Source organism: Empidonax traillii, unplaced genomic scaffold (genome assembly GCF_003031625.1).
Source record: "Empidonax traillii isolate 1590-97213 ecotype Southwest subspecies unplaced genomic scaffold, ASM303162v1 scaffold215:size2007263, whole genome shotgun sequence".
NCBI classification, from domain to species: Eukaryota; Metazoa; Chordata; class Aves; order Passeriformes; family Tyrannidae; genus Empidonax; species Empidonax traillii.
The window spans coordinates 1,872,930-1,884,985 of record NW_020955408.1 but is presented as its reverse complement, the minus strand read 5'-3'; the positions used below and the strand labels follow the sequence as shown (position 1 = coordinate 1,884,985).

General features: G+C 40.9%; 1 protein-coding gene across 1 annotated transcript in view; it reads right to left on the bottom strand.

The window, feature by feature from the left end:
- NPC1 (NPC intracellular cholesterol transporter 1) overlaps positions 1 to 12,056 on the bottom strand; it is a 27,350-nt gene extending 15,294 nt beyond the window's left edge. Inside the window, exons 1-6 of the mRNA XM_027887542.1 lie at positions 11,880 to 12,056; positions 4,889 to 5,011; positions 3,505 to 3,611; positions 2,762 to 2,937; positions 1,667 to 1,834; positions 803 to 1,052 (exon numbers count right to left, since the gene is read on the bottom strand). Coding sequence (XP_027743343.1) covers positions 803 to 1,052; positions 1,667 to 1,834; positions 2,762 to 2,937; positions 3,505 to 3,611; positions 4,889 to 5,011; positions 11,880 to 11,957 — 902 coding nt within the window. The 5' untranslated portion in view covers positions 11,958 to 12,056. The remainder of the gene's footprint in view (positions 1 to 802; positions 1,053 to 1,666; positions 1,835 to 2,761; positions 2,938 to 3,504; positions 3,612 to 4,888; positions 5,012 to 11,879) is intronic.

The following is a 12,056-nucleotide window of genomic DNA, read 5'->3' as shown; positions in this document are numbered from 1 at the left end:
GCAAACCTTAAAGATCATCAGTTCCAACTCCCCTGCCATGGTCAGGGACACCTTTTACTAGGACAGATTACTCAGTGCCATACAGCCTGGCTTTGAACACTTTCAAGGATAGGAAGTACACAGTCTCCCTGGGCAACCTCACCACCTTCACAGTACAGAATTTCTTCTTAATATCTAATCTGCACCTACCCTCCTTCAGCTTAAGGCCATTGCCCCTTGTCTTATCACTCCATGCCCTTGTATAGAGTCCCTCTCCAACTCTTCTCTAGGCCTCTTTTAGGTACTGGAAGGCTGCTCTGAGGTCTCCTCAGAGCCTTTTCTTCTCCAGGCTGAACAGCCCCAGCTCTCTCAGCCTGTCTTCATAGGAGAGGTGTTCTAGCCACATGATCAAGAGTGATATCCTATAGTTACTAGAAGCCCAGCTTCCATTTAACTTTTTTCAAAACAGGAGACTAGGGAGAAGTATTCATGACATCATTTCCAATACGGCAGTGACTGCTTTGTTATGAATATGCATTCCCCAGACTTTTTGCACACTTGCATATGAAAGCTGGAGAACAGCATATTCGATCCTGTAGCTAGGGATGCTGCAGGAGTTGTGAATTAGCTAAACCAACTTCTGCATTCACTTTCCACCAGATGGTTTTAGGAGTCAGAATACTCCCTGTAAGTGTAAGCACCTGCCACAGAACACAACTTTTTGCTGGCTGGTGTAGTAGAGATACAAGCATCTGACATGGGCAAAGAAAGTTTTCAGGGAAAAACAAGTGACTTGCAGAGATGAGTATTTTGAATGCTTTACCTGTAGCACCACACTCCAAAAACTAGTGCAAAAAATATGAGTAGAAAGCCCATGTAGGAGATCCACATGATGACATACACAGCATCTAAACCAAACAATAGCCAAGGAGGAGGCAGTGGGGGGGGCTGAGGTTTTGGACCACAAACAATTGAACAGTCCTGACAGCTGCATGGTCCTGTTGAATCATCCATGGACTCATTACAGCCTTTGGTAGCATTATTCATAGGATTCATTCCGTGAACAGGAACATCTACGACAAATCACAAGTTGCAGAGTCAGTTTACTACCAGGAAAAATTCAGATCTTTGCAGTTCAGCGAGTTAACCCTTAGTATGAAAGCCCCTAGCCTCTGCATAGAGTAGCATTTCTTGGTCTTAGAGATGAAGAAACCACTGCCTTCTCCATATCAGCTATTCATATATTACTACTAATTAAATGACTGGTCATGCTTATAACACTTCAGGGTGTAAAAGTAATAAGCACATACTTTTATCATCCCAGCAAATGATCTGTCATCCTCCTTATCTGTTCAGATTGCACAGTGTGCAACAATCTCCTTACAAACAAATCCCAAAGGATCAGGGTACTATGAAATTCCCAAGTAATATGAGCTAGTCATTCGCCTAAGCTCAGTCCATCACTAGTAAGTTTTAGAGATCTATACAGTAACAAGCTGTATAGAAAGAAAGCACAAAGTATGACTTCCAAGCAGAAATCAAAAAAGGTAGGTTGATCTTACATTGCTTTGGAAGCCTCTAACTGCAGGTATTCATTGCTGGGCAGCTGTTTAATAAACCAATATGCTAGCCATAGCACACAGCTTTTTACAGAGGTTTCAAAGGCAAGGACTACTTAGTTCCTTACCTGAAAAGATAGGAATAATGCTGAAAGGAGTTTGTCCATTGTCTTTATTAAACATGTATTCAATCCAGTTGGTTGCATTACAGTCCTTGACATCCTTCCCACACAGCAACCCCAGTGCTTTAACATTACTTGATGGAGCCTCCACATCTTTGCAGGCATTATACATTGCTAGGAAAAGTGAATGAAGACAGAAGAGTCATTAAACCAGCATTATAATTTGAGTGAGCATTCCAAGTATCTCCAATATTACAGACTCATCAAGTTACAAAAACATACTTAGAGCTTTCAAGAGGAAAGGACAGTTCACTATCTTAGGATACTTCACTATCTTAGGATACTTCACTAATGCTTTCAGTTGTATTTATAGTATTCAAGGTTGCAATGCTTTGTTACAGCTACCTTACTTTGAGTAAGCCACTCAAATCTGCATTATGCCAGAACACACTTTTCTGCTTGAGAGGTAACACTATATTAAGTTATTTTCTGGGAAAGTTATGACAAACATTTAAGGTATTTTCAATCTGTAGGCGATATGACTTTCAAGTGTCTCATAACCTGATTAAAGGTTACTGCAAAAAGCATACAACGACTGAATTAATGATTTAAGCTTGCTACAAAATCAAAATAAAACACAAACTTATTGTTCTCTAAAAATATCTTTGATTTTGACAAAGGAATAGAACAGCCCATTTCAAGAGGAGTGAGTGCCTCTTAGAGAGGTTGTTGTAGTGCACTGTGTACACTTATTATCATACTTGCCAGACTGTTTTAGTATCAGGTAGGCTTTGGACATTGAGTACTTGGCAACAAGTTTTGTTTTTTCTGACGTTAAAGTCATCATGGTTAACAGCTATTAACCATTTGTAGAGATGCTCAGGCTTGGTTGAGTCTTTACAATGACACTGTTAATAACAGCGGTTTTAATGTCCTCTACCCAGGCAGAAGTTAGTGTTCCAGAAGTCTTAAAAGGAACTATTGTTACCTATTGGATGACTCAAACTTCAAAAAGACAGTCAGATGTCAGTTTTCCCCGAAAAAGCACTGGTCTTGTTACCTTGACAAAGGCCAAGGTAAATTAACACACTGTTTACTCACCATTTGCAAAGCGTTCTCCAATAAAGTACTGCAGCTCTGTAATGCTACTTTTGTTCTCTTTTGAAACTGGATCTTGATAAGGTATGGTGCTTGTAACATTCAAAAAGTCAGACTGATTTGGACTGCAAGTCAGTTCACAGAAGAGGTTTATCAAGTTGTAGAAACACGATGGACACCTGGGTAGGAAAGCCAAAGAACCGCAATCAGATTAAGAGGTAAAGATGCTATCTACATAGGTCAAGTCAGGTATGCCTTGCAAGTGTGAACATTCTGCTCAGAGTGACAGAACAAAATATTCAAAATTGAAAATTTTTAATCAGCAATACAACATTAATTGGTGATGCTACAGATGAACAATTTTAAGCACCATAATTCACTAGCAGAATTGCCTACTCAAATAGGTATACATAGAATTTTACGAAAAACTTTACTGGTTCTTAGCAGGAAGTTTCCTGTTAGAACAGGACCAAACAGTACTTTATGTCACCCTCTTCTGAAGGCTTTGTTAGATACAGTAGCTTGAGACAAACTAAGGGAATGCTTATTCTAACTGCGCTAACTCAATCCAAACTGCAAGCAGTTGCTTCATGACATTACAGCCTCCTGATATGGATGAGGAAGTTGCTTTAAGAGTATGCTCCAATAAGCCTTTAAAAGAAACCACCACCTTTCCTACAATTTACTTGAAGAGTTTTAATGTGCTTTGTTATTCTGTTACAAAACTAGTTACTTCATTAGCATACCTGGAGAGAAACTGCAGAGGCAGCTGCAAGTTATTTTTCAAAGTCTGAAGCTGACGAACATCACAGCAAGTGCTAACATTGCCGAAGAAAAAACCTGGGCAGAGTTCCTTAAAAAAAAAAGCAATATTGAGATCAGGGGTGAAGGAAGAAAAAGCATGTTTAAGACTTCAGAACTTATTATAGTTATGGGTTCTGCTCCAACATATTTCAGAAGACAGTAGCTGTTGCTGGGAGAGATGCATAGAAAAAAAACAAGCAGCCTGGCAAACAAGATTGCTGTTTAAAGACTAGAGAGAATAATCACTTTTTTCACTACTTTTATTCAAGGCAGCACTTCCTTTTAAAAAGCTCCTTCAGATGATCTTTAGTCACCAGGGTCTATATATAGAATGATAATGGCATTTGAGAGTCTGTTGGTGAGAGGACAACACATGTTTATCCAAGTTGAAAGTATTCCTGCAGCTTATCCTCTCATACTCCTTCCGGATAGTATCAGATTCTAAAGTCTCAGAAGACAAGCCACTAACCACAAAATCTCTGATTGTCCGGAAGAGCTATTTCATGTTCACTTTACAGAAGATACAAATGCATTCAATACAAGCATAACTGGCAGTAACATACAAGAACTGTACATTAAGGCTTCAGAAACAGCATGTAACAGTAGTTAGCTTCAACAACATATTTAATTAAGTCACTTCTGCCACCAGCAAACCCTGTCTTTAATGCTGTAGTTACTTCACACTTTAAAACTTTGAACCATCAAATGCCAGAAAGCAAGTCTGGCAGTATCCTTCTATGTTGTGCACCAAATGAACAAACTCTTTTGACTGTGGGTTTGTTCACTTCGGCAGCTAAAGCCCAGATAAGGAAATAACATCTCACACTAGGCACAGATTATTTTGTCCAAATTTGCTCCATTTGAACAAGTGTCAGTTAATGCCTTCCTATTTAAGGAGAGATCAGGAATGATCATCTGATCGAAAACAGTTCAGTCTTGTACGTTAGAGATCAAAAGAGCACAACTACAGAACATATCATAGTTTGGAAGAGAGTCTTAAACAGTCTGACTGAAAACTACTCAAACCAGTGAGGAAAATGTGCAGGCAAGTGGACCAATCCTATATTTAAGGTTATGTCTGTAAAAGCTTCTAATTACATATTTGGAGACGTCATATCTCTTAAAAGGAACTGAGATATTTTACCTTAATCCAGTTGGAGGTATTAGCTATACGAGAGAAATCAGAAATAATCTGTTCCCTTTGTCATCAAGTTAGGATGAGGAAGCTAAAGGTCACAGCGCAGGTCCAATAGAACCCAATACAGAATTGCCAAGTGTAGGAGAACTTATTTTTTATAAAGCAGCAGACCTCTAAAAGAAGCTTACCTGTATTAAGTCATAGCCGTCTTCTGGTAGTGCTATGGGTGGTCCATCATAAGCACAGTTGTATCTCTTGTCTCCGGAAGCAACTCCACATTCTCCATACCAGACACACGTTTGTGGACATACCTAATTAACACAAGATAACAGATTAACTGCAAGGAATAGTTGCCAAATTCCTCAGCTATTATAGAGTTTATGTGCTAATATTCCAAAAGCCACTTACAATCCAGATTAGATAGCTTCCTGTCAGCACTTACTATATAAAATGCCCATTAACAAAAGCATGTGATTTTTGACAATGCACATCACCACTGATCTTCAGCTCAGCTCGCCACCCTTCCTTCCCTGCCCAATATAGAAACAGGAAGTGCATTGTCCACGTTAAGAAAAAGCATAAGAGTTCCTTAAGAAAAATCTAAATCAATACCTGAAAAGCACTTCAAGTATAAGGTTTAGAAAATATTTTTTTCCCCATACAAGACGATTACTGGGTAAACTGTCATATGAGGGCACACAAGTCAGCACACATGGAGAGAAACTTATTGCTTATGTGCAATGTCAGTTCCTCCTGCCACCTTCTGATCCTTCTTGCAAACTCGTGAGTGACAGAATGAGGAAGCAGTACTATTAAGAGGATTCTGAAACAGAACTTCACAGCTGTACACTTGCCATACATGTATTGTCATAATCTCAAAGGATGCTCTCCATCACCACTTTCAAGCCTAAGATGCAACATTTAAATGGGCTTACAGTGCTAAGTGAAAAGGAAAAAACCTTCAACTACCATATTTTAAGAGACCATTGAAAAATTCAGAAATCTGTTATTATGTGCATAAAATAAAGGAAATTGAAAAAGGACAGTGGCACCTTGAAAGCCTTGTATTTTTTGTGTGTGGTACTGACACTGAGACATCTGAGCCAAAATATTTATTCTGAAAATCAAAACACTTAATGCAGTAACAAGTCATTTACAGCAAAACCTTTAAGACAACTGCAAGGTTTTCCTGTGCACATGGGCTGCAAGCAGACTGCACAAACACTACACTTCTGCCAGCTCTGATCAGAAGTTTGGTTAGTATAGTTTGAGAGATAACTGACCTATTTTTATCTCCTGAGCAACCTTGACTGAGCATTTGTAGAGACACCATATGCTTACGCTGCAAGGACAGACTGCTGTGCATTCTGCTTGACCATGAATAATATTGTTTACTGACCAGAGAGGCCCCTGAAAGGCTGTATTCATAATACCCAAGAGCTACCCAGAATTACAATGCCTCCACAACAATCATTTTTGTGCTGAACAACACTGACAGTTCTTCAAAAAGTACATCAGTAGCTGGTTGTTTATCAGGGACAATACCCATCACCAATTTAACCAACCCTTGCTAGACTTGCTTCCCCTTTAACTTAACCAGGGCAACATGGCTTGCTTCAAAGTCACTCACTACAAGCCAGGCCCAAAGTCAGTTTACATACCACTCTAGATCACTATTTCATTTGTCTGCTCTAGCACATCTAGCTAAACCCATAGCCAGCAGCTAATATACAACATGGAAAACACCACCTTCAGATTGCACTTATAAACACTGAATATTTAACACAATTATCAACCAAAAACGTTAAGTTTCTATGACTTGGAGACCATTTATCAAAACTACATCATAAATTTGTTAATGCATCAAACAAATTTACAATTTTTTCCTGCAAAGTCACAATCTTCAACTCTGCTTCCTCACATCCATTTACCTCAGTCTTAATAGCAAACAGTCTACTAGTGGGGAAAGATTGTTTAGTGTTTCTATATACCAGTGTCACGAGTGAATTATCTCTTCAAAAGAAAACACAGATTCATTACTATTCTTATAAAATGCCAAAGAATTTGGAGCTGCTTAGTACTGCCCATGAGAAAAGAATTAAGTATTTCTCCACTATCAGGCTAGCTTTGATGTTTAGTCTAGAGTGGTTTGTAATCATCCTTTCTAAAACACATTTTCTATGCTTCATTCAAGTCTTGTTATCTAACACTTCTAATGTTTTAAACCCCACAAATTCATCAACGTACTCTTTACAGAAAGACTTTGTTTCTTCCAGAGCAGAAAGTGTGGGAAACCTGGTAATGCAGTCAACAGTTACAAAAAAGTTATCAGGGCACTTCTTGCAAAGAAAAACTTCAGTAAATTTCACCTACCCCATTAGTCTGACTGATAGTTCTGTTGTTTTAAAAATGTTGTCTGTATTTCAAGGTAACAATTCCTTGGTTATAACTACGGGGACACAAAATAAAAAACAATCTGTATTATGTCTATAAATTTACCTGCAAGGCTTTCTGCCATCATTTGCAGGACAGAACATAAAGCCTCTTACCTGCACATGACATTTGATCGCACACCAAAAATCATACAGCTAAACACACAAGAAAAATAAAGCAAGATGAGGTTCGACCTAGCATTAGTTTACGTTTGAATTTGGATAAAGAATTTCAAATCATATTACTGACATTCCACAGCAATAACACCTACAGTGGAAAATCCAGCATGTTTGCCACCAAGCTTTCAGCCTGTTTAAGAAAAGCTGAATGTATCAGCGACTTTAAACTACTAGAAGAGCACCTAGACCTAGAATTGCAAGTCTGAATACTCTATTTCAATATTGACACCAAGAATGCAATTTCAGAGACAGTCTAAGGTTTTACATTTATGCCATGACGTAGCAGGATTCCACTAGTAAAAGTATAAATTTGTTCCCTGAACCAGTAAGCTTTGGTGATCCTTGATTTACGGTAGTTGAACCAGGTCAATAAGCCTAAAAAACATGAAATCATTGGAAGTCAACAGCCTAAAGTCATCGATATAGCTCTTGAACACTAACAAGACAATAGCATTCTCATCACTGAGTCAGCCACAAAATATGGGAGAGGGCTGGTCTCTTAGGGTTGAGACAGTATTCAGGGTTACAAGAAGTAACTAAGTAACTACTCCATTACCACAGATAACATATAGCTGGAAGTTCCCCCCCCCCCAAAAAAAAAAAAATCCTCTAGTAAAAGCTAGATTAAGTTACAAGGTAAAACAAGCACTTTGCTCTTTCCATTCTCTCAGAAGAACACTCCTATACTGGTAGGATGAGATAGGGATGAGTAAGTGTGGTTGTAAATAAGTCATAGTTAACAAAGCTGCTGCTTGCAGAGTCAGACTTTCAAGTCACTTAATACTCAGGTGAGCAAACATCTTTCTTAAATGGGTGAAAGCCTAGCCCCAAAATTAGCAGATGTTGAAACCAACTGCCTTCTAAATAAGGCAAAATATCCAGAAGTCTAACACAGGGCTCAGTTCATGTGTTCAAATTTTTAATGTGTGGGGATTTTTTGGCGTTTTTTTGTTTGGTTTGGTTTTTTTTGTTGTTGTTTTGGTGGGGGTTTTTTGTGTGGTGGTGTTTTTGTTGTTGTTCTTATTTTTGTTTGGTTTTTTGGTGGTTTGTTTTGGGGTTTTTTTGAGAGTTCACATAACTAAGTATTCCATATATTAAAATGGGACTTTCCTAAGTACTTCATAAAGCAACAGTAACACAACCTTAGATTAAGGTTGTTCCCTCCTGCCTCCAGCAGACTTTAGAAACCATTTGGCAGTACCAAAACACTAACCCTCAGCACCTCCCCAGAGTTCAGAAAACTGTATTCCTATTTCCCGTAGACTTGGTCTGTTTGAAGAGAAATTTCACCTCAGGTCAAAGCTTCAGAAGCCCTAATAAAGAATCTGCACATGAGCAAGTATGGGCATTCTACAAAGGTTCCATTAGAGCTTTCTGGTTCCCAGGCATTATCATTTATTTGTAATAAAACTAGTGTTCCAACAGATCATAAACATATTTACTTCAGCCCATGTTTCTTCAACTGCAACTTGAAACAAACTGATAATCTTCAACGTTTCCAGCAACATTTGCCATCACCAACAATGAATACATAGTTTTTAAGGGGACAAAGAACAATGATGATGTTATATGCAGAAACAGCAGCTATTTGTAGTTCTTGCAAATACCAAATGACAAGTGAACACTGTTGGGCTCTTCAAATTAAGATTACTAATGTATGGAAAAGGCAACAGCCTCAGATAAAGCTGTTTCCCCTTCTTTCATCGAGGATGATGCATCTGGAATCTTGCAGGGCAAAGAGATCAATCCAGGAAGGAGCAAACTCTGGTCCTTCACTTTCTTAATATCTGCTGTTGCCCCCTAGGTTGAGAGTTCTAGGGAACTACACAATCCCCCTTAATAAATGGCAAGACTGGTTTATGGAAACAGGTCACCAGGTCAAGTTGAAAGATCTGCCCTAGGAGTTGAACTTGACCTCACAGCCCTACCTATAAGGAGAGGAGGTCCATGGACTAAAGAAAACTTTACAGGTTTAATTCTTCCTCTTACTTTATCTCTTCCAGTAACTTATTCAGAGGCAGCCAATTTAGAGTCATACTTTATCTGCCAAGCACCTCTTGTTCCTTTGTGCCTAAGTAAGGGACTGTTCCCTTTCAGACAGAAAAATTATTAGCTACTCCTGGTCAGGCAAAGCAAGCCCCAGTTATGGAATTATCCAAGCACATTTCAGATGTCACAGTAAAATCAAGGTCAAGTAGCAAAAGAAAGTTGCAATAGTTCAATATCTGTGGGAACAAGCTGGTGTTAGTTGACAAGGACTTATTGGGAAAATAGACACTGCATGCATGCTCGGAAAGTGCAGGGCCCCTAACTAGCAGCTGACTGCAGTTAAGTCCATCTACACCAAAACACCTCTGATGTCCCGCAGGAAAATAATAATAATATTGCACAACACTTGGATTGTTTTGTCTACTGCCCAGTGAAGTACTAGTAAGTTCTGCCAGTCATTCCCTTCAGTCATCTCTCCCCTTTTAAGAGAGCTTCCTCACTTTCCATCCAGAAACACTGAACAAGTCACTCCTGATTTTCCAGGAAGTAATTTAGGTAAAGTTGTTACTGTCTTGTTCTGAAGCTACATTACCATCCCTGCCAAGGAAACTGCTCCACACAGGCATTTCAGAACTTCATGTCCTAGGTCAAGTAACACCACATTGCAGGCCACTTGGCAAGAGCAGCACCTGTCATTAACATTTTCCCATGGGATTTCAGAAACTCAAATATATCATTCAGGTTGGAATCCCAGCTGCTGACAGGAAACCTGTGTCCAACCTTGATTAGCCATAACTGAACAGCTTGTGTTTTAGTATAATTACACAAGGATCAATTGCAACAGCAGCCATTAAGCACATAAAGGCCATCCAGAACATTAGGATGTTTATAAGGGTAACACAAACTAGCAATGGGATGGCTGGCAGGAATCTTGTACCATGCACTGTTCAGAGTGAAAGATGCACCTTATACAGGTTGAACACTTCATGTCCATTGTGAATGCGTATATAGTAAATGCATGATGAAGGACTGCAAACTGAAGTACCACTCTAGTCCACTGGCTTCTTTAAAAAAAGAAGAAACGTGACACACTTGAATTTATATATACCACAACTGAAAGCACAAACCCATTACACGACAAGTAAACTTGAGGGAGAAAGGTTCACCTTCACAAAGCTTCTCTCCTGCCAGCATCTAACACTGTGAAGTCTCAGTCTAACTGAAGGACCTCTTTGGGGAGTGTTAGATCATAAATAAGAGTTAATGGGTAAAAACAAACTAACAAAAAACCCCTCAAAAAAAACAAAACACCCGATTCTGCCTTCTTACAGTACAAAACCGAAACCTGTATGGTTAAAGTCATTCTGCAGTGTTTACTTTTAGGGATCACGAAGCCACATCCTCTACAAAGACTTCCCTAAATCTTAGGAGAACTTGTTTCAAGCTCCTCTAGTTCAATATCCTTCTGATACATAAATGAAAGCACCTTGTAATTTCTTTACCAGCCTAGGACACACCTCATTGCCACAAGATGATATCTCCCTCCAAAAAACACTACATAAAGGCACATAGGTTAGGTGTGAAATACATTACTTACCCACCTGGAGATCGTGAGTCATTACTAACAATTACCTTCTCCACTGGTAAAAGAATGAATTCCTAGTTTTATGTTTAAGCTTTTTAAGAGGATATGAGAACAGCAGAACCTCAGCATACACACAAGGTGACAAACTCGTGGGTTTAAAAAGGGTTAGTCATAAAACTTGACCTAGAAAGTATGTTTCCAACTTAGGTAGAGAGGTGAAAAAAACCCCACGAACACAACCACTAAGGCTTACAAGACACTCCTTGTTTCTCCAGAGGAATGTGGAGTATCCCGCTCCTATCTTGCACCATAGCATAACAAAACAAGACTGGGAAGAGAGGAGTGAAGGTTTTACAGTATTTTTTCCTAAAGTATCAAGAAATCCAACTTATTCTAGCCCTTAATTTCGAGGAAACACGTAGTCTTAATACTGGCAGATCAATAAATAGCAGCCCTCACTCCGCGCAGACTATCACTCCCAGGAAGCTGTCACCCGGCATAAGCAACACCCCGAGCAAAACAAACCGGACACCCAGGACATCTGCAAGCCTCTCCCGAGCATGTGACTCCGCGGCCACTCACATGCACCGGCCATTGCATAACCAGGGCACGCCACGGGAGTGCGGCACCCCGGGGGCAGCCGCTGCCGCCGGCTGTGACCGCGGGGCACGGGCACCGGGATGGAGCTGAAGTTCGCCGGTGCTCCCCGGCGGGCCTGCCGTACCACCGGCTGTCACCCCGCCTGCCACCCGGAGAGCACGGGGGCGGGGGGGCGAGGAGGGGGCACCTCAGCTCCACGCTTCGGCTTGGCTGTGCCCCGAGCCCAGCGGCCTAAGCCGGGACACCGCCGCCCTCATCCAGCCCCACCGCCCAGGAGAGCTCTAGCTCCCCCCGCCCCAGGCATCACCCGCGGGGTCCCGCTCCCTCTCTTCTCCATGGAGCCAGGAGGCCCCGCATCCCCACGGCACGGAGACCTCCCCGTGAGGGACTCACCCGCACGGGCAGCAGCAGCAGCAGGAGGAGGAGCAGGCCGAGGCCACCCCGCCATGGGCTGCCTTCCGAGGTCCCCATGGCTGGAGCGCAGGGGGCCGGCGAGGGCTCTCAGCAGCAGCAGCACCGAGCGGCGGCGAAGGAGAGGGGACAGAAGGAGGTGGACAGGCAGCCGCGCCA